Source organism: Syzygium oleosum, unplaced genomic scaffold, assembly GCF_021117445.2.
Source record: "Syzygium oleosum isolate NSW1041296 unplaced genomic scaffold, Sole_v2.1 Sole_v2.13, whole genome shotgun sequence".
Taxonomy (NCBI): domain Eukaryota; kingdom Viridiplantae; phylum Streptophyta; class Magnoliopsida; order Myrtales; family Myrtaceae; genus Syzygium; species Syzygium oleosum.
The window spans coordinates 2085885-2107941 of NW_026607497.1; the positions used below are offsets into that span (position 1 = coordinate 2085885).

Here is a 22057-nt window from a genome sequence, read left to right on the forward strand (position 1 = left end):
TCGACTTTTTCGGAGTTAAATTCCATTGGCGCGAAGGATCAACTGTAAGTCAGCCATTTGCTGAAGGAATGAGGAGCCCTTATCTTAGGTAAGAGACGAGTACAGCTAGATAACCGATAATGGTTGTGTAATCGTATGGCAGGTCATGGATCTCTAGCACGTCGATGAGGTTATGGTGTCGCGCCCCGTGTTTATCGTAGATTAATGGTTACGAGTGGCGATGAGTTATGATAACTTGATAGTCTCGAATCTGAACATTTGGGCGTGAGGGATTCTCGTGGTGACGCCGATAGTGTGTGACCACATCAGCTGCCCCTCCTATCTCTTGAAATTGAATGCGATATCACGAAAGGGAACTTGTTTTGTGTATCCTGCTTTTGAATGTGTTCTCGAATATCTAAAGCTCCACTAAGTTCGTCACGTTGGTATCGAACTCAGCCTTCTCAGGCTAATGGGTTATGAGTATGGTGGTAAGTGGCGATCTCTTAATAGTCTTAAATTGTGCTAGATTCTCGTAGTAACGTCGATGACGAGTAGGGCATGTCGGTTGCCTCTTTTTTGGTCTCTAATGGAAAAAGAGAAAACTATTTATAAGGACATGTCCACATACAATTATTCTGCTGTACTGCTTCTAGATTATATATGTCGAACATCCGACATGTTTTCCTTTTATAGCATTAAGGAGTGCGCACCGAGTCCAGTTTAATGCTGGTACAGACTCGAACGGGCACGAGCTGACCGCTTCACAAGTGGACCGAGTAGGTTCACGGGTAACAAAGCAGGGAATTGCCCTGAACCGGTTTAGATCCCAAGTCATAGTTCAACATCGGAACCGACTCAAACAGGCATGGGCCAACCAGTTCATAGGTGAACCGAGTAGATTCACGGGTAACAAAGTCGGGAATCGGCCTGAACCGGTTCAATTCCCAAATTGAGGCTCTCAACTGGCGATTTTTCTAGAACTGCTGCGACCATCCCTAATAAAATTCTTGACACGACTAAGTCCAAGCAGCTGATTTATTATGGTCTTTTGGTCGTTTCTTTCTCCATTTCAGTCTCCATTTACGCAATGGAAAAGATTTTTCCAGAAGCAACTACTGTAAATGTGAAAACCCAAGTACCATTTTCAAGGTCGAGCTCAGCAATCAGCACACAGAAATCCCTATCCACCCCAGCTTATTGTAGAAAATTACAGCATCAAATGGCCTTTACTTGGATGGTGAAGCTTACTACCCAATTAAGTCACGCATCGAAAACGACAGTCGGATATTCCGGCCTCGTAAGGAATCTTATTTGTCCTTTCTTCTATGTCACTTGCCAAGCCAGACAAAAATCACAAACAGATAGACATGTCGACTCAAGCATTGATAACGATACGTATGCATGGCGTAGGCCTTGGTATACGTCAAATCAAATCATTCAATATCATGCTCGAAACATTGAAGAGAGGCAGTTGAATGTGGTGGTCTAGAGAAACACGAAATGTGCGGGTACGTGGGACGGTTTGCTTTCGAGTCGAGGCTACTCTGGGCGTGGCCGTGAGAGCAGAGAGGCTCGAGGACAGGCCGTAGCTCATCCAGGGGCTAATTACGATGCGTAGTTCGTTAGGTGGGGGACAGATTTATTGCTGTTATCGCAGTTCATCAATTGTTCTATAACCACGTAGCTTTGGAAATCTCTAGGGTCCATCTAGATTTTGTGTATTTATGCGTCTACAGTCTACACGCACACTAAATCGTACATGCTCAGCGTATGCAAACATCAGCAGACGGGGCCCTTTGCTGCAAACATTGTCGTTCTGGTGCTTTCATTGCGTTCGTGACGTGTCGCGACTCGGGATGGAAATTAGTGTTTTTACCGATCCGAAAAATTCAATTTTTTCCAAAAAGGGTAGGTGATAGATGAAAGGACGTATCGAGAACCGAAACAGAACGATCACGCAGAAAACAGAGAAAATAGACGATGCACGAGTTTACCCAGGTTCACCCTCGATTTGGGTTACGTCCTGCAAAGAGATTTCACTATGTTTTTAGGTTTACAGCCACTCAAACTCGTTACAATGATCAGAAAAACGAGCAAAATATATATATGCCCCAAACGGCCCAAAACCTAAACCTATACGAAATCTCTTAATCTCGCACTATACGGCGCCCCAAACCCGTTGAGGTAGGGGGCGCCGCCTCGAGCCCCCGCCCGTCACGGCGGAGCTGGGGCCCGTCCGTCGACTCGCCGTGGGCGCCGCCCGAACCCCGCTCACTGACCGGCAATGGGCACCAGTGTGGGCGCCGCCCGAACCCCCGATTCCGCGCGCATGGGTCACATGTCGTCTGACAACACTTCGCTTCCTAGCTCACGCGCGCACTGGCGGTAGAAACAAGGCCTCTCAAGTATTCGCCAACTCCAACAATAGAAGCCCATGCGAAACATGTGATCGTGTTGTTTTGTCTCGGTCAAAGAAAGCGAGACGTCGTTCGAAGATGTTTCGAATGAAGAGTCGCGTTTCGCGTAGGGATGGGGCGGTGGAGTTCGGGTTCATCATCATGACCCAAGATACGGGCTTGGCTTGTGTGGGTCAGCACGAGGTAGGGGAGGATGGCAGATCTGCCGGTGAATCGGCAATGCAATGATCTCCCTCCATCTTCGAAAGGTGACGAAGACCTGTACTTTTTGATTTGATCGCGTTCGTGTTCACGAAGAGGAGAAGACAACGAAACGGTCCAACCAAACACCCTAAGAAGCGCCAAAATACACTCGAACATGGCTTCGCAGGAAGTACGGCCATGGAAGACGCAGCAGCGGGGGCAAGACATGATGGCCGAGGCCGCATGTTTTTCTTCTCTTCTGCTTGCATCTCATTACAGCGGCAGAGTACGGTAGCACACCGCGCATTTGTTTCCTGTCTTTTTCTTCTTCTTCTCGGGCATTTTCTTTCTTGTTTTCTTGTTTCTCTGTTGTGTATTAAGTTTGAAACAAAGGATATGACAGCACAAGATTTGGGGGCAAAGGAGATGAGTGATGCTAGGGTTACTGCAGCATTGATCTACGAGATTAGTATATTAAGTAGTGCCATAGGGCCTTCGAATGAGTGAGTGAGTCGGGTGAACCAACGAGCCTTGCTCAACATCCAATGACGCCGTGACATGTCAATTAGTTCAGTAATTTTGTAAAGAGAAATGATTAAGTGATAGGCAATACTTAGAGAATGGTACCGTCACTTTCCACAAAGTGACCGTATCCTCCTGGCCACACATCCTCCAGTGCAGGATTTTTCAAATTGACAAAATCTATTTAAGCTTGACCACATACACTTGGGATGTGTGATTAGGTGGATATACTATCTTCTGAGCATTTCTCTTAAGTGACTGTCCTTAATCTACTATGAGATTAATATCATGTTCTGAAAAAAAAAAACAATAAACAAATAAATTATAAATTGCTGTGGATTCATTCTTTCAAGAATTTGTGATTCACAATATGCAGTGAGTCAGAAATCTGTTATGCTAGCGAAACCTTTTCTCGGTATCCTTAGCATTACTCGAAACAGATTTAACAGCAGGAAGTTGGGCTTGATCAGTGGGCCAAACTCTTGAACACCTCGAGGTCAATGGTCCAACAGTAGGAGCGGTCACCGAGCGATGTGGACAAGAGTTGACCCGCCCACCAACGATGCTGTCTGAAAGCCCAAATAATCAATGTAAAACGTCCGGGCCTAAACGGGTGGGCTTGGGCCAAGGAGACGGAAAGCACTTTTCTGTCCAGGCCCACCAAAATAACACTGTTCAGAATCCCACTTGCGCATCAATTCCTTCCGAAATCTTCTTCGGAACTTTGTGACATCTATTTAGGGTTTAGTATGATTATGTGAACTATTGCTCGAGTTGTTGTATATAATGAAAGGGTACAAAGGAATTTCGATATACATTTCATCAAATCCTAACCTCCTCCGCATCAGTTGGTTCCTCGCTAGGGGCAGAAACCTCATTTAGATAGACAACTAGGGCTGTGAAACCCGAGTATAGAAGAAAGTGGTATTTCGATTCCCGTGTAAAGTAGAGCTAGCGCTCCACCTGAAAAGATGGAGACGTTGATTAGTTTTTTCGACAAGGTTACTACGACCGACTCGTCCATGTACATTCTACTCAAGACTTGCGGTCACGGGTGGGGTTATAATTGTTCAGGAAAAATATTAAAGTTCTGGTTTTAGCGTGGAATTACTATGCTAGAGAAGTGAACCCTTGCTCCTGTCATTATTTTTATTAAAAAAGAGAGAAAAAAATAAAAGGAAAGAAAAATTGAACGGGCTGTCCGGCAATATATCCTGGGCTTGTCCTCCAATAGAAGCCCATTTCTCAAATAGATCGAGCTGCACTTTTGGGAGATATTGTTTTGCGGAAAACGAATAATTTGAAAAGCATTTTACACTTAAATCATTTATAAAAAGATATAAGTAAACGAAAAATATTTTTATTATTTGCAAAAATGTAAAAATATAAATTATTATCGATAACTAAGGTGATCATTTCTCAGTCCAATATGATCCCCACTCAAAAATTTTGGGAACCATACTATAAAGACCGGTTCCTAGGCAATCCAACGTGAGAACCGCACGATAAGTGCGGAAAGAAAATAAAATATGCGACCTTCTTTTTCGTCACCCCTCTCGAACTTCTCGCCTCCCAGTGCGTGTGGGGGAACCACGTCGTACACCTAGATCATCGAGGAAGGGAAGAGAAGGTGGTGGCGTTCGTGCACAAGATGGACATGTCAGAGGCCGGGACGAGGTGGTGGGGGGGTGGAGATCCGGTGGGGCCATGCCTTGTGGATGATTGGCCAAGGGGACGAGACCGTCAGGGTGAAGCTACGGAGTAACCACAAGATGAGGGTGAGTGAAGCCACGACTTCCATGAGCGCTGATGGGGAACTGGATCGATGCCCCTGGAGCAGTCTAAAATCGGTCGGTTCAGTCCGGTCCAAGTAGTTCCTGATTCAGTTGGTTCATGTTATTTACCCTTATCAACAACAGACATATTTTTTTATTGATTAATTATTTTAAATAATACAAATTATTACTATTTTTTTTTGAAAATGTTTTTCGTTAAGTAAAAGTGTCGAGGCTCGTTGTAATTCAGACACGAACCCACGGCGATTGCCACGCGCCTCTCCTCCAATACACGAAGCCGAGCAACGTCTCCCTCTCTCTTCTCTTGCCCAGTTCTGCTGCTTCATCGCTCGACTCGTCAAGCGAAGGAGCAGAGCGCCAATGGAGGAAGAATACGCGATGGCGGACACCTCCCGCTTGCTCGGAGCCGCTTCCGACTTCGCCCACTATCCCGGTTAGGGCTTCCCCCATCCTCCTCCTCCTCCCTCTCCCGATTTCACGTTTAACCGTTCTCGGTTTCCCCCGGGGCAGCTGTTGTTTCGTTCGTTCATTCCCCCTTTGTCTGTCGGTGCTGGTTCAGGCGCCCAGAACGACGCGGCCGCGAAGGAATTCCTCGATCGCTTTCCTCTTCCTGCCATCATCAGGTGACGTGTTTCGGGGACGATTCCGACTCTTTTCTTTTTCCCGGCTTGATCTTTTCCCTTCGGACAAGCTCGCTGTTCTATTTCCTAACCCGTTTCCTTCCCTCGTTTTCGCTGGATTTCTTCTTTCTCGCGACCCGATGGCAACTCACGACCGTCTGTATACTGTTCATTGTCGCTTGCTTTTTGCTGATTCTGGGAGAGACTTGCTCGAGAAGTTAGGAGTGGAGCTTGTTTGATTTTTGTTTTTCTCGTATACGCAGCGCTTTGCAAACGGGAGCGGATGTGCCCGGTCTCGAAAGTACGCTGGTCAATTGTCTGGAGAGAGTGTTCCAGACCAAATACGGCGCTTCCCTGATCCCGCACTTCATGGTATGCTTGAAAACCCCTTCTATAATCTTAGGTTCCTGTACCATGTGGACTCCTTTTGGATGGATTTGACTCGCATCTCAATCGCGTTCGTAGTCGAGGCGGCTCTCTCTCTGCCCCTCTGCGCGCTTGCGTGTGTTAGTTACATGGAAAGAAGAGCTTCATGCTTCCCCGAATTTCATCTGTTTGTGCAGCCTTTTGTGCAAGTGGGATTGCAGGCAGCTTCACAAGAAGTCAGATGTCTAGCTTGCAAGACGGTAAGCAGAAGATAGGTTCCAACACCTGGTATTGAGTTAGGTCCAATCGAGGATTTCTGTGTTCTGTGGCTATACGATTACAACACCAGATAGCACACGTTAAACTTTTGAAATGCAGAATGCCAACCGCACTCGGTTCACAGCCCTAACTTCCAATGTCCCAGTCTTTAGCTTAGAGAATAAGCTGCCGACCCGTAGTCATGAGGTGGACCATTGTCATGACCTTGCCGTAATTCATAAATAGCGAGTTTATTGACAATTGCTAAACGAGCGCATCCAGTCATTACATAAAGATCTTTCAAAGAAAGTCAGCCAGCCAATTCTGGAAAGAGCTCGGAGTGTTCCACATGTGTTCGTTACTCTGTATGCCGCTTCATTTTTCTAAAACAATGTTGTTGGTTTCCATCCTCCCAAAGTTAGATTGATAATCACCTTCTCTGATGGGATTGGTTATAGACAAAGGGAAACAAAGCGTTCCTAGGTTGATTACAGTGATTTGCAGATGATCCTAATTTGTCAAGGGTAAATAGAAGATCACAAAGCTCCCGGTTGCTTATACTTGGTAAAACCTTCTGGTTTCTTATAGTTAGGAAAGGAAAAAAATGTCAAAGTCAATTTTATCGACTTGATGAAATTTTATATGTGTTTCTTTTGTTTGTCCCTATTTCTCCTGAATGATATTGGAATTTAGAAGTAAGAATGTTTAGGGAGTTACCGAACTTAGTTTGAGGGAGATATTCACTGGAGTTGTGTCAAGGAGAAATTAAAAGATCAGATGTCCACCCTGATTTCAAAGTTATATGATACCTCGACTTTGAATTGTGCTCTTAGTTTTTTTATGCATATTTCTTCTAATTATTAATTCTTTCAGGTGTCTTGCCTGTTGGAGAATTCTGATGAAAAGTCTGTGTCTGCTGTGAAGATAATTATTGACCACAATATTTACCCACTTTTGCTTGATAGCCTTGTTAATGGGTAAGAACATTATTAGGAGTTTTTTCCAATCGACTCTGTTTTGTGGAATGTCTTGATCTTGACTGTCTGCTCCATGTGCATCGTCTGTTGTTTAAATAATGCTAGAAATGGGAAGTTTAAGAGAGAGAGGAAGTTGGCCATGTGTAAGGGTTTCCATAAAGGTAGAAGTAGTATATACATATATAGGTGGAGGAGGGACTTTTGAGACTGAAACCCCAGTCTTGTCGAGTAAAGCGGCAGCCACTATAGAGATGTCCCTGTATCTTGCGCCACTAGTCATTGTGACGTCCATTTAAAATTTTAAGATGAATTGACTGACACTCGACAAGTTCGGTGATTTGAGATGTCAAGGAGATAGTATTCAAATTTCCTAGTAAAAGAAAATGAGAAAGGCTTCACTTCCCACTCGCAAAACTACCAAGGAATTTGTAGAAGTGCCAACTATATTCGGCATTCAAAGCAATTTATCAACTGAGACTGACAATTTCACTAGAGATGCAATTACTAGACCTTCTTTAGCAGACTCTACATAGTGGTCCGGAGCTTGGTCAGTGAGATATCGGGAATTAAGCAGCCTCTGTCCATTAGCACCATCTGCTCTGTTACTACCTTTTATGGATGAAGTGAGGAAATCGAAAGAGAGAGGAAGTGAAGGATTGGAAAGGAATTTTGAGAGAGATTAATTCTCTCCAAACTGACCTTTTGCTGCTCGTTATACCTTTCTTAGCGGACTTGAAAAGCATTACTGTTTTAAAGGGTAAATTTGTCATTATAACTTACATATGTTTACTTTTACCACCAATTGTCTTCTCTCCATAGTCTTCTATCTAGATGCCAAAGGAGAAAATTGCTCTCTTAAAAACTTTTGGAACAAAGAGTTAATGACTGTTGAATGAACTATTATGTAACTTGGATGTATGGCATGGTATTCTCTTCAAGATCAGAAAAAGTTTCGGTTATTCCTTTCAAGACTCCTACCTAGGTTTTAATAAAATGAAGTGGTGTTATTTTCTGTGATTGACAATATCCATGTTAGGCTCTGGCATCTTAAGAAATGTAGTTTGTTTGTTTTATAGAAATGAACAAGTTGCCGCAGCTTCAATGGATGCTATTAAGACTCTGGCATGCTTTCAGGGAGGCACAGTAAGGATTTGGCTCTGTTCTGTGCTCAGACTTATATCTTGTGGCTTCGATTTATTGATATTATAAGCTACTTGCCTGAGATGGCTGTCTTGTGTTACTTTGCAGAACATTGTTTTTCCAGCCAGTGACAACGAAGTTACGCATCTTAGAAACTTAGCAGCTCAATGCACGTCATTGGTACGGCTGTATATATGTTGTTACTTAAACAGTTGAGCTTGAGTTGCCTTGTATCAGTTAACCAGAACAAGTTCGATCAGCTTGTTACTCCCTTTGTCTGTTTATATTTGAAGAACGGTAGTCACCCTCCGCCCCTCCTTTCTATTCAAATTCTTGATTACAAGTGATAGACGTGAAATCCTAGGTACTGATGAATAGATAATTTGGTCACTATGCTGAGATCTCAATCTCATGCAAAAAATCCACCAAGTACTTTTGCAATGGTAGTTTTTGGTTGAGTGTGATTGAATATTTGACGAAGACATTATGATTGTACCATGAAGTCATGGAAGCTGATCGACCAAGTCCATACTTGCCTTTGCACTACCTTTGCAATGGTAGTTTTGACGAAGACATTATTATTGTACCTTGAAGTAATGGATGCTGATTGACCAAGTCCATACTTGCCTTTGCACTACGTTTGCATGTACACCTGCCTATGTACACTCATAGCAAGTGGAGTCTTAATGAAGTTTCTAATTTAATTACCATGTTTCAGGGTCGTGTTCGGGTTCTAGCTTTGATAGTAAAGCTATTTTCTGTCTCCAGCTCCGTGGCATCAATTATCTACAGTTCCAATCTACTAAGTTTATTTGAGGCAGAAATCAGCAATTCTCAAGACACCCTTGTAACTTTAAGTGTTCTGGAGCTCCTGTATGAGGTTTGTTAATCTCTATGCTTCTCCCTTTCTTCTTTTCCTAGTGAAGAAACATACTACTTGTTCATGCACTTGCAGTCTTTTAATATTTATTTGGGGGAGGTGTTATCCTTGGCTCAATGAACTACATACATCCGTAATACTTATTCAGCTTTATCAATCTATGTTCCTCTGTTTCTCTAAATTTTCCTAATTCTTTTTCTCCTTTGTTCATTTAACAAGATGGTTGAGATTCGGCATGCAACGGAAATTTTGTCAAGCACTTCACTTCTTCAGCTTCTTTCTTCTATTATAAGGTAGTTGAAAGCTTTCTGTCTTCTTCTGAATTTTAGTTCCTACAAGTCCTAAACTGTCATCACTCTGATAGCTGTCATTGTTTGTAGTAATGCATCATTGGAGTCAATTTTGAGGTCCAGAGCAATGATGATATGCGGAAGACTTCTGTCCAAGGAGGACACTTATATGTTTACAGACGAATCCAGTAAGGCTAATCCATCTTTTCTGCGTAGCTTGACCCTGATATGCCCAATTTTTAGCTTTTGTAGTAATTAGGAGGTTAATTGTTTGGTAGGTCTTGCCTTATGTCAGCACATTCTAAGCAAATTTGTGCACTATAATAGCCTTCATATTTCAGATAATTTTTCTATCTCATCACATTTCAGTGCAATAGCTAATATTCAAGTTCTCACTGGTACAATCGAGGAAGTTGGTGTGCTTCATTGAGTGGCTTGTCTACAAGAGTTCTTATACTATGGTTTTTGTAGCTTCTCTTTCAATTGTAAAGTGACATTATTCTTGCATGAGTTGTTTGTCCCATTGAGAATTTGTATTAGAGGTTGAATCCTTGCCCTATTGAGTGATAATTCGAAGATACTTGTTTGTAGTGCAGGTGTCAGAGTAGTTGTTTCTGCCATTGATGGGAGACTCAGCTGTTCGGAGAGTGTAGATGCAGATGAATGTGAATCTGCCCTTGAAGCGTTAGGTCAAATTGGATTACGTAAGTACTTTAACCATCATAGCTGGTTAAATGTAGGCTAGTAGAACTGCGTTGGTTTGCCATAGTTTGTCTGGCTGTTGTGATCCCTGCCACAAGGAGGAGCTTTTATTGTTTCGCTAGTTCATGAATTAAATGAATTGTTACCATACATTGAAAGAGAGAATATAAAGATTGCCAGCATTTACCCTGCTAGAAGATGCTTAGCTAACTCATTCTATGCTGGTTTAACAGATTAGTGTACTTCTTTTTCCGTCTCCAAGCTTGCCGCAGTAACGATTCTTTTTTTTTGTTTTTTTGATTAATTTGTGCCGTCACCCATGGGAAACTAAGATTTTCTCTTCTCTCTCTGTCTATTATTTTGGCCTTTAGCAACTCAGGGAGCTGAATTATTGTTGTCGAGCACATCTCCTGTTGCGAGACATGTAGCGTATGCTGCCTTTGACAGACAAGGACGCGGTAAACAGCTGGTGAGCAGATATCTGATGCTTTTGTCCATGCAACTCTTTCTCTGTTTTGTCATGATTAATTATCAAATAAAGGGGATCCAATTAGTGTGAAAATCTTGGAATTAAGGATCTGTTATATAGCATGAGATATAGTCAATACTTGTAATTTGAGAAGGTAATGATATCGAAGGTGATGGACAAAGTGTAGAGAATGTGAGTTGGATACTGCATAAGTGAAAGCCTGTCCTTTTTCTAGATGAAGTGAGATGACTTTTAGAAACAATATTTTAATTACATTAGAGTTTCATTGGTTCTTCGGTACTGTCTAATATGAGCGACCTATTCAATGAATGTTTTCCCCTGGATATGTGCTATGCCTAGATTTGTCTACTGTTATCACGTTCACCAATCTTGCCACAATTTAGAGAAGCTATGTTGTCTCCGTTATAGTGCGAACTATGGGTAGCTCCTTGAGAGTTTGTAACTTGTCAAATCTTTGTTCTGTACATGTCTTGATTTATGGCTTACTCCATGACAAACGGTAAGCCATGGTCGAAGGGTTCACTTATATCTCTTATGGTAGTTTATTTATGAGATGATTTCAAATTGCACAGGCCGCATTGCATGCATTGGGAAATTTGGCTGGAGAAGCTCGGTCAGAGAATAGTGTAATACTGAATGGTTCTGCAGAAGAAACCCTTAGATTCTTGATATATGAGGCAGCATCCAGGAGTCCAAAGTTGACACCTTATGTAAGTAGTGTCTCCTTGTCCCCTTTTAGTGTGTTAGCTTATGGTAGTGGCCCTCTTTGTAATCTGTTCTTTGGTTTAAGAGGTTCAAGAGCAAAATGGAGATTCCAAATATGAATTGTCTAGAAAAGCTAGTGATATGAAATGAAACTTAATTGATTATTTGTGATAGTGGAATGTGCCTCATACTTCACAGAGGGGAACAGAGAAGCAAAATGGGATATAGCAGTTGAGGAAGTTGAGGAAATTGAGGACAATTTAGATAAATGAGAAGTTGTGCCTTAAGCTTTTTATAAGTGCAGAGTTTGTGAAATCCAGATTAGACTTCATGAACAGGTTGACAGGTCCCATGATTGGGAGAAAATTCTGGAGTCATCAACAGCAGTTCCTTTGGTTCATTGACTCATTGCGACCTTGAGTATACTTGTAATTCATATTGACATGAAGGTCTATGATCTCGTAATAAACTCACAAGACTGCCCTGTTCAGAGTTTCTCATCTTGTCTGTCCCTTAGTTTATATTCTTCTATGGAATCTCTTCCTTTTAGTGCTTTTATGTTAATTTTAGAGCAAAAGCCGGGGAGCATGACTAACTAGCTGTTGTGTTCACCCATTTAATAGAAATGATACTTCTCCTGACCTAGCGAGATGAATATGTGATAGATATAAAGCATTAAGCAACAACCTTGAAGACAGTATGTTGAAATTGTTACCTGCTTGCTTAGCAACTTCTTCTTACTTGGGTGATTTAGAACCTTTTTCTTTTCCCTTCCAATTGCTGAGCTGGTGCCATGATTCACAGGGTCTTTTCCTATCAGTTCTTCAGCAGGAGGCAGAAACACGTTTAGCGGTGTGTCATTTACCGTCTTACGCATTTAATTTATAAAACCTTACTATATATCAGTCCTTACATGTGACAAATGTGGAACTTGCACTGCTTTAAATTTGGGCAAAATTGTTATTGTTTGTGTTTGTGCCTTCGTGCATAACATGCATCTGCTTTGTGCTGACCGACCTTGGTTTTTTTTTTTTTATAAAATCATTCAATGTCCTGAGTATGGTGTCTTCTACAATTGCTTCTTTAGCTGAAGAGAAAGAGGCGAGCACTGGAAATAGATGATTTTGTTATAGGAATTATGAATCCAGTTGGTCATTACCTTTCTGGTTGCTTCCTACTGTTTCTCAGTTTTACTATTGTGTATCCACTTATGGTTACAGCAAGCAGATCCATTCAGTAATCAGGAGCATCAAGTATGATTTCTTTAATTTTCCAGGAAACATAGTGATCGGTCCTTTGTTATTTTCCTATGCACAAAAGAGGAAAAAACTTTTTGTAGGAGCCAAGCTTTGTACTTCCTTAGATGTAAGGTAAAAATAAATTAATATAATCAAGGCGCGAGTGTAAATTGGTGTTCTTGTCCTATATTGGAAATTGACCAATGAATGTTGAGATCTATTTGACAGTATTTAGCTATGTGCTTAATGAAGTTCATTGCTATTTGTGGTTAATTTTGCTCGTCAATCATTGTGATGAACTTGATATTTCCAGGGTTATAGGCTGATTACAGCTTTGGTAGCTAGGCCATGGTGCCTGATGGAGATCTGCTCAAAAGAAGAGATAGTAGATATCGTAACTGACCCGAGCATTGAAACCTCAAAAATAGGTATTTTTCTTTTGCTCCCTTTCCTATTCACCATGTTACAGCAATCATCACCAACATGATCGTCAGACGGAGATGTTATCGCTTCAAGCATGTAGGTTGGAGCTTTAGTAATCATGTTAATGCTATTTCTATGTATATAAGTGTTGGTAATTACATCTATTAGACCATAAATTTGTTTAGGTGATCCTCAGGAAGTTCTTTTCTTATATTTTCTTTTCTGTTTTTCTGTTTCTTCTGCTTTTGTTGCCTGGGGGGTGTCTTTGGGCTTGCCCGTATTCTTGTTTATTTCTGAGTCCATCAAATGCTCGTGCGACTTCAAAGACACAAATGCAAATGAATAAAAGTCGTCTGGAGTTGAATGTTCTGATTTATATGTGGAAGAATGTTGCTCTCTCTCTCTCTCTCTCTCTCTCTCTCTCTCTCTCTCTCTCTCTCTCTCTCTCTCTGTTGAGTGGGTTGAAGCATTGTCCATTACTTGCCTCTCATTTAGCGTTTTAATTTGGTTGGTCCACTTCTCAGGTATGGAAATTAGGTACAGTTGCTGCCAAGCGATACACAAAGCTTTCACACGTTCAACCAAACTGATGAGCGATCCTTCTTTGGCTAAAATTGCTAGCAAGGTAAAGATACACGAATCTTGCACAAAGTGGAATGCATCATCTCTGTCTTCTACCTTGTCATACCGAGATTGTGTTATGTAAAAGCACGGGTTGCGTATATTTGGACTTGATGATGTTCCTTCTTTGCACAGTTGCAAGATGCTGTAAGAAGGGGTCCCTATCTTGCAAGAAGGCATTCTGAGGCTCAACCTGTTGTAATGACAGCTGAAAGATTCTAGACGAAGTCAAACCTCCCGGAACTCGGGAGGAGCATATAGTCCGTGCTCAAGGCCGTCTTTCTTCCTTTTGCTCGGAAAAACATGCCCGCTTTGAATGCTTGCTTGAATGAGAGTTTTTGGAACGGAACTTGTAAATCTCGCAGGTTATCGGAGCCAACTTTTGGTTAATCCCCAAGTAAAAGCGTACTGCCGTTGTCTGGTTATCTCTGGGGCGGGATCTCTGTGCCACCATTTTAGGGATAGAAATAAGGCAGTACGGCTGGTATGCGCTAAATCTGCTGTCTATAGCCAGTGGTTAAGGAATCACTGACGGAGATTGCTAAATCACCAATGTGATTAGCAGGGTGATTAGCAACTTGCACTGTGATTAGCACCTTATCGACGATCGTGGTTAGGAACTTTTTCATTATTAGTGCGGATTAACGGGAAGTATCTCAAGGCCATTAACAAGGTGTCTATTACGAATGGTGACTTCTCAAAATGTCAGAAATTACTGTTTTAACTTTTTAAACTCAAAAACAAGTTTCGGGGTTTTAATGATTCGCGGCTTTTTCATTTTGCTTAACGAAACTTCCAAGTGAATTTAGTAATGAAAACTTTCTTGGATAAGTGTACTTAAAATTTTCACAAAAGTGCAGTTGATTTTAAAATTTACAAAAAGTGCAATCAAATCTTAAAATTTATCAAAATGGTGCAATTGAGTATATTGTGGTTTTCTTAAATATTTTTTCTTTGCTGCGTTGTGATGATGTGGCTAAAACATGATTGTTGGTTATAACAACGTCGTTTTGATCCAAATATGATTTTTAATGGACATTTTATTCAAATTAAATTAAAAAATAAGATAATTAAAATAAAAAAAGAAGAAAGAGAAGGAGACTCCACTATCTCAAGAAAGGAAAGGGCCAATAGAGGTGTGGGATTACCGACAAAGGTCACTGGGCCCCACCCAGTGGTCGGCGAGGGCCGCCACTAGCGACCCTCAGCTAGGTTTGGGTAAGAAACGCGATCCTCTATGGTAGGTGATGCTTGCTAGCTATCCCCCACCGTCATCGGCCCTTGCCGGCAATGGTGGGGTAGCAATGGCGAGGGCAGTAACCCCAATATTCATATGAAACTTTTAGAATTTTTAATGTACTTATCCCAAATTTTTATATGGCTTGTAATATCTTAACATAGTTTGTAATTTTTACGGAAGAAAGTTAGCTTTCAATTTAGTAGAATTTAGTAAACACAATATTTATACGAAAAATTAAATATCATCAGGATAATAACACAAATGATCCATGAGCTTTGACCCAATGTGTAATGTAGTCCATGAACTTTTAATTTGTTCAATATGACCCATGAACTTTAGCCTAATGTTCAATGTAGTACATAGACCTTTAATTTATTCAACGTGATCCATGAACTTTTGGTACATGTTCCATCTAGTTTCTAAACTATATAAAAATATTCAATGTAATTCTTCCATTAATTTAAGATCATTGATAACATTTGACATTTTCATATAGTCTAGGGACTAAATTGAACATGTCCCAAAAGTTCAAGGACTAAATTGAACAAATTAAAAATTTAGGGACCACATGGCACATTGGGCTAAAGATCAATGACCACATTGAATAAATTAAAAATTCATAAATTACATTGCACCTCGAGTTAAAATTTAGAGATCATTTGTGTCATTTTCCTAATATCATTATAAAAAGTTGAGTTTTCTGAGTAAGATTTGCAATTGAATTTTTAGGTTGCCACCAGCAAGGGGCAAACGAGGGAATTCGCTCGTTTTCGCTGGCTAATTGCAGCGACGGAGCTTCTACAAGATAACAACGAACAGCGAGAGAGAGAGAGAGAGAAATGGCGAGCTTATCTTCTTGCTTCGCTCTTCCCTGCAAATTCAAAACCCTATCACTCAATCCCTCTTCTTCTTCTTCTTCTTCTTCTTCTTCGCACGGTCGCGTCGCTTTCAATTCGTTCGGATTCTCCGCCACCATCTCCGCCGACGCCTTCGCCGGAGGTAACCCCGACGGGAACCACCGTCGTCCGATTCCCCCTCCTCGGCTCTCTTCTCGAGTGTCTCAGTCTCGTCTCGCCCGCGTTCTTTGTTTTCTCAGGTCGCCTGTCGGTGAGCGGCGGCGGCGGCGGCGGCGGGAGGTGCCCGCCCCGCTTCTCCGTCGCGTGCGAGGCCGCTCCGGCGAAGAGGGCGGACTCCGCCGCCAAGAGGGCTCGCCTGGCCGAGAAGAGGCGCGTGTACAACAAGGCTCGTAAGTCCGAGATTAGGACGCGGATGAAGAAGGTATTGGGCGTTTGTTTTCCGTTAATTTCATCATTGTGCGAAGCGTTCCGTGACGCGAGCCGTCGGCTAATCACCGGTCTTCGGTGAAGTCGTCCAAATGATTTATTTTTTTGCTGTATATCCTAGGGCTTCGGATTTTGTTGATTAAGGTTGTGGTTATGCAGCGGTCGGTGTTGGGTTGCTCTTGTGGTTGACATAATGCCTTGCTCTTTTATTGAGAGAAGTATGTCTGTGTGTGTTTTGGGATTTTGATTATGTTGAATGCTGGAACTCTTCTCTGAATTGAAAACGTGCTCTTTGGGAGACTCAGTATAGTCATCGAGCCTCTTAGAAGTTGAGGTGAGATAGCATATACCTGAATGCATCAAGAATCTCAAGTGGAATGGTGGAGATACTCTTTGCAGGTGCAATGCAAATGGATCGGAGAGTAAGGGGTTAGCAGCACTGCAAGAAAGATGTGGCTGTGTGATGACTGCATAACAAAAACTGAAAGATAGATAAGTAGGGGCCAGCAGATTATGCAGGATGTGTTCTCTATGTTTCAACTAAGTAAATTGCGTTTTGGCGGAGCCATTACACACGAATTTAATGTCAGGCATGGTTGGTCATCATATTTGGTTGTTCAGCTTGGTAGAAACTTTCACATGTCTGATGGCTGGATGTGGTTATGGTTTTGGTATCCTTCCGGAGAGAAAATATTCCGGTGCCAGGTGTAGTTCTGTTAAGCATAGAAAGGTTGCTGGCATGAGCATTCCCTTTTGTTTATGGATGAATTGTAAATGAAGGAGCATTGATATAGCAGTCTCGAGTTAGCTCGAAGCCATATCATTTTGTAATTTTCATTTTGCCGCACCATGGGAAGCTTCATTTTGTCAACAGAATAGGAGAATTACTTCGTAATTTGATGGCATCGATCTGATTTATTAACAAACAACTTGACAAGTGTTATTAAATTGCTCTCTAAGGTAATTTACTAAGTACGGGCACAAAACAAAGACTTCCCTCCAAGATTTCTGGAAGTATAGCATGATCATCAAGCACATAGATGTTGTTTAAGTGTTTTTGAACTTCACTGTATAAGATCAAGAAAATCATGAGTGATATATTCGTTGTCAGATTGATTGAACTTCACTGTTGTGATGACCTGCATTAAACTGGGGGGAATTGATAAGATAGTAACTCCTCTGCTAGCATTGTTATAGCATCTACTGCTGCCGTCCCGTAAGATGGGTGTTGGTGTTAATCGCTTCAAAAAGCCGTAGGTTTACCTATGTGCCAACTGTACCAGAAGCTTTTTGAAAAAAGATTGAAACATTCTTTTTGATAGTCTGTTACTTCTCTTAACGTTTCATTTCTCACTTTTCCAGGTTTTGGAAGAGCTAGATGGGCTTAGGAAGAAACCTGATGCACAAGCTGAGGAGATCCTGCAAATTGAAAAGTTGATTGCGGAGGCTTACTCTGTCATCGACAAGGCGGTGAAGGTGGGAACATTGCACAGGAACACCGGGGCGCGCCGAAAGTCTCGGCTCGCCAGGAGGAAGAAGGCCGTGGAAATCCACCATGGCTGGTATACCCCGGCGCCGGCTGCAACCGCTTGATAATTACTTCTCTATAAAACCTAGAAGGAGGTTATGGAAAGGTTTTGCGTCATGAGTATTTTACATCGTACCCATTGCCCCATGTTGAATCAAATAGGACCGACATTCTTTGATGTTTCAGTCGGTATGGATCATGAGAATTCTCGATTACGTGTCGAAATCGAAATCGGAATATACATTATTCCACCCACCCCCCAAAACGATGGACTAGGAGGAATTGTAGTTTCACTCTCTTCGTCTTTCCAAATTTTTTACCCAATTCCCAGCTTTTCTGGGCCAAGTCTCGTAAAATCAAACTTGGTTATACAATTCTACGCAGGAAAACCAAAATGGGTGTCGTAAAATCAAGTTAGTCACAGAGCGTGAAAAGGTGAAATCAGGGAAATCTATCAAAACATTCTCAAATACTTTCATTCCAAATTGGAACGCAGCCTCTCAGCTCGAATGGAACATAAATATCAACTTTAATGCTTTCAAAATCTGTTTATATGTTGGAAACTTTTTGTTTTGACGATCCAAGCTGGTTTAAAAAAATCACAAAACGAAAGGTAAAAAGCTTTTTTCTTTTTAATTTTCATTGAAAATGAGAAGACAGAGAAAACCTTAAGCGGCCAATTGATCTCATAGAATTATAATTTTTCTATCCCTTCCTCGCCATTTCTTGTATAGATGTATGAATATATTCTCTCCCCACCAGTTCTATAAGATCAATCAATCACATATCGCGAATTTTATGTTGAATTCCCCTGAACAAACCCAAATAAAAAAGATTGCATGAAATCTCCGGCTCCAAATTAACGAAATTTGGTGGAAAGAAAAAGAAACAGTTCTTTTTTATCTTCGTCGAAAGAAACCCAAAAAGAAAGAAAAAGAGCTAAGCGAGGTTGACGCGAGCCTTCGTGATCGAGTTTTGAAAAGGAATTCGTCTTCGTCTGTGCTTCCCCTGTGCGTGACATTCCATCGACGTCCAAGAAAGAAAGAGATGGCTGCTTCTCTCTGTCGCCTTCATTTTCCCTCCTCCATCGCTTCCCATATTACAAGCAATCGGTCTCTTATTGCTCCTCCTCCGAAGTCCCTCTGTTTCTCTAGAAACCTCCCGCTCAGTGCCTTCTCTCCAGGTGATGTCTTTGCATCCATCTCGTGCTGTCTTTGATCGTCGAAGTTCCCAACTTTTTTCAGAGTTTCCCTCGTAGTTTGCTGAGAAAAATTGAGGGTCCGAGATTTCAGTGCATGATCGCTCGTGATTAGGTGTTTGCTCTAAAGTTTCTGGCGTAGAAATCTGTTGTTTCTTTATTCCGTTGCTTTTACCAGTCACCTCAACTGAAGCTGCATGAGAAAGATGGAATTTTTACTCCTTTTTTTGGTGCTTTGCCATTTCTTTTTACTTGTCCAGGGTGCATTTCTTCATCAGCGAGGGATGAGAAGAAGCCACTATGCCATTCCCTTGTCTGCATGTCGTACAGATATGCTCCTGATTCGACCTTAAGAAAGGTATGCATTTTTAGAAGACAAGGGGGTTCTCACGTGGACACGAGTACACTCATTCTTTGTTCCTGATGTTTGGAAGTGGTTCGATCGTTGAGTCGACGATCTGATTTTGGGGTGTTTTTGATTTGGCACAAACAGAAGAAGGCAAGAAAGCGAGGTGGTGATCCAGGGAAGAAAAGGAAGGCTAAGAGGAAGAGTAAGAGGAGCAAGAAGAGTGTCAAAGTGATCAACCTTGTCTCGACTGCCAGGACTGGATTTTCTTACGCGAAGACGAAGAGTGTTCAATCCAAAGACAAATTGAAGTGTCGGAAATACGACCCTGTCCTGCGTCAGCATGTTTTATTTCAAGAATAAAAGAAGGAACCATCCTGACTCAAAGAAGTTTTGATCTACATTCTAAACCTTTCGCCGTATCAGAGTGCGAGCGTTGCTAGGAGAATATGGCGTCCTGTTGACTGGAAAAAGGTATGCGTCCTTGCTAGGAAACGGTGATGTATAAAAGGACGATATGGCCTTTTGAGATGCCTATCTATGTACATGCTGCTCGTTTTTCGGAAATGGAGGTTTGACAAGTGTAAGGAAAGCAACTTCTGTGAAAGCAAATGTTGAGGTTTGATTGAATGATAGGTTTGATTGAATGATACAAGAACATTAAGCTATTTGCTAATTTGACAGTGTTGGATGTGGATATTTTTCTTGCTTGCGGCAACGACAATTCATCCAAGTACCTGTATCTTGACATTGATCGTTAATCATAATATTTACATGCGACAAAGATGCAGCTTTGACAGACTTCTCTTAGGGCAGTCCTTGAGTAACCTTTTCCTTCCACCTCCGTGGACGCTGCGCTGATTCATCCCTTTTGAGGGTTCTCTGTCTCCTGTGATCATCTTCTCCTTCATTAATGTTAGATTTCATGTCATTGACCAGTATTTCAGTCCTTGGTTCAGGCCTCATTCCCTTGGAAACCATCTCCTCGAAATAATGCAGTGCTTCCTTCAATCTCCCTCGCTCATAAAGTACGTGAATCATTATGGTGTATGATCGTTGGTCAGGTCCCATTCCACTTCTCTCCATATCATTCCATGTATTTCTTACTCTTTCCTGACAATCCCAGCCCAAATACAGCCTCAGAACCAAATTGTACAAGTCGCTAGTCATCTTGCACTCATTTTTCTCCATCTGCTCCAATAGCTTAAGGACTTCTTCTGGTTTCTTTAGGCTCTTGAGCAAGTAACTGAAAGTGACAGCATTTGGCAAACAATCTCCCCCAATTGATTCCATCTCTCTCACGAGCTCCTCGACCTTCTCCATCCTCCCAATCTTGCACATGTGCTTGATAAGCGAGTTGTACGTCACGGCATTTGGAAGACACCCACGTTCCTTCATTCCGTGAAAAACTTCCAGAGCTTGAGGAATCCTCTTCTTGAAACAAAGTGCATCGATGACACAGTTGCAGATCACCACATCAGGACACAATCCCTTTTGCCACATTCCTCGAAACAACCTCATGGCCGAACCCAACTTTCCCTTCTTGGTCAGCGCCTTGATGAATATTCCATAAGTGAATCGATCCGGGGTGCATTTAGATGCAATTATGTCCTTCCAAAACCTCTTGGCCTCGCGAACATCCCCTAACACGCACCAGCCGCTGAGGATGATGTTCATCGTCCTTAAATCAGTGCCAAACTCATTTTTCATAGAGTAGAACAAAGTTTCGGCTGACACTACATGCTTATAACGGCATAACCACAGCAAAAGAGCCTGAAACGCCACCAAGTCGGTCTCAAGTCCGAAATCTCTCCTGCCATAGAAGATGTTGATTGCTTCATCAACCTTATGTGCAGCTGCATATCTATTCAGTAAGACCCCATATGTTCTCTCATCAAAAAGACCCTTTCTCTTAGACATTTCCTCGAGCACCTGTGTTACTTCTTCGAATCGATTCATCTTGCCCAAAACATCAAGAATCTCGTTATAAACAGCAGATCCAGGTAAATAGCCGCTCTTTTTAGAGACCCAGTTGAAGAATACGTAAGCGGGTCTCCAATCCGAAGCGTGCCGGCTTATTACATCCGTGACTAAATCATCAGTCAAACTGAAACCGCATTGACCGAGCGCTTTCTCGGTCTCTTCGCTTGAGCTGCCCCTCAGATTTCTTAGCATATTCTGGATAAACGTAGCCGAACGTTCACCTGGGTATCTCTTAAATCCGTCAAAATCGCGAGTTTCTGCGACGGCGTGAGCCAAACGGAGGGCATATCTACACTGGCCTCGCGTAGTGCCCAAAAACAAAGACGTAGATAGAGCAGCATTTGCAGCGCTCTTCGACGAGTTGACGAAGGATAACAGACGAGACATTAAAGGAGATGAAGCCATCGTTTGTCAATCGGTTCTTCAGCAAAACAGCAGATGCATATGCGGTCTCGCGGACAGAGAGCTTCTCACTGGCATCTGGTCAAGCACTTGGTGAGCACTCAGCTTCTTCCAGCCGTCGACATGAGGAATATGTCAATCTGAATACAAGTTAGCCAGCCATTTCCCTTCATCGTGGGTCGGCCCCAATCAGCTTCGTCTTACGCCTTCACCAAGTTCGCAGGCTTGAACTGTTCAAATTCAAACAAGGCCAAGCCCACATGATCAGGACACCCTGTTTCGTGTCTTAAAAGAGAAGAACGCTGTATCATCGAAGTGAAAATGACACAAACGGTTCTTGAACTTTGACTCAATATGTAATTTGATCTCTAAACTTTTAATTTATTCAATGTAGTCCCTGAACTTTAACCCAATACTCAATGTGGTCCATGAACTTTCAATTTGTTCAATGTGATCCCTGAACTTTT

The 22057-nt window shown here is 42.0% G+C and overlaps 4 protein-coding genes across 6 annotated transcripts; 3 read left to right on the top strand and 1 right to left on the bottom strand.

The window, feature by feature from the left end:
* The first annotated feature begins 5168 nt into the window (after positions 1 to 5168).
* Positions 5169 to 14035, top strand: LOC115681270 (uncharacterized). Of its 3 annotated transcripts, XM_030605157.2 has the most exons (17): positions 5169 to 5333; positions 5460 to 5523; positions 5784 to 5892; positions 6084 to 6146; positions 7018 to 7121; positions 8198 to 8264; positions 8370 to 8441; positions 8980 to 9141; positions 9361 to 9434; positions 9522 to 9619; positions 10028 to 10135; positions 10505 to 10602; positions 11196 to 11333; positions 12133 to 12180; positions 12880 to 12994; positions 13514 to 13614; positions 13746 to 14035. In XM_030605157.2, the coding sequence occupies exons 1-17, from the start codon at positions 5261 to 5263 to the stop codon at positions 13830 to 13832; spliced, it is 1581 nt and encodes a 526-aa protein (XP_030461017.1). In that variant the 5' UTR covers positions 5169 to 5260; the 3' UTR covers positions 13833 to 14035. The 3 variants fall into 3 exon arrangements, with proteins under 3 accessions (XP_030461017.1, XP_056173312.1, XP_056173313.1); XM_056317337.1 differs by lacking the exon at positions 12133 to 12180; XM_056317338.1 differs by lacking the exon at positions 6084 to 6146.
* Positions 14036 to 15647: 1612 nt separating this feature from the next.
* Positions 15648 to 17766, top strand: LOC115681311 (30S ribosomal protein S20, chloroplastic). The gene is made up of 3 exons (XM_030605226.2): positions 15648 to 15849; positions 15947 to 16128; positions 17496 to 17766. Exons 1-3 carry the CDS (start codon positions 15690 to 15692, stop codon positions 17724 to 17726), a joined length of 573 nt encoding a protein of 190 aa, XP_030461086.1. The 5' UTR covers positions 15648 to 15689; the 3' UTR covers positions 17727 to 17766.
* An 825-nt stretch (positions 17767 to 18591) lies between these two features.
* On the top strand, positions 18592 to 19834 carry LOC115681291 (uncharacterized). The gene is made up of 3 exons (XM_030605194.2): positions 18592 to 18844; positions 19120 to 19217; positions 19353 to 19834. The coding sequence occupies exons 1-3, from the start codon at positions 18709 to 18711 to the stop codon at positions 19566 to 19568; spliced, it is 450 nt and encodes a 149-aa protein (XP_030461054.1). The 5' UTR covers positions 18592 to 18708; the 3' UTR covers positions 19569 to 19834.
* Positions 19835 to 19873: 39 nt separating this feature from the next.
* Positions 19874 to 21858, bottom strand: LOC115681290 (putative pentatricopeptide repeat-containing protein At3g15200). The gene has a single exon (XM_030605192.2). The coding sequence runs from the start codon at positions 21591 to 21593 to the stop codon at positions 20013 to 20015; it is 1581 nt and encodes a 526-aa protein (XP_030461052.1). The 5' UTR covers positions 21594 to 21858; the 3' UTR covers positions 19874 to 20012.
* Positions 21859 to 22057: the final 199 nt, after the last annotated feature.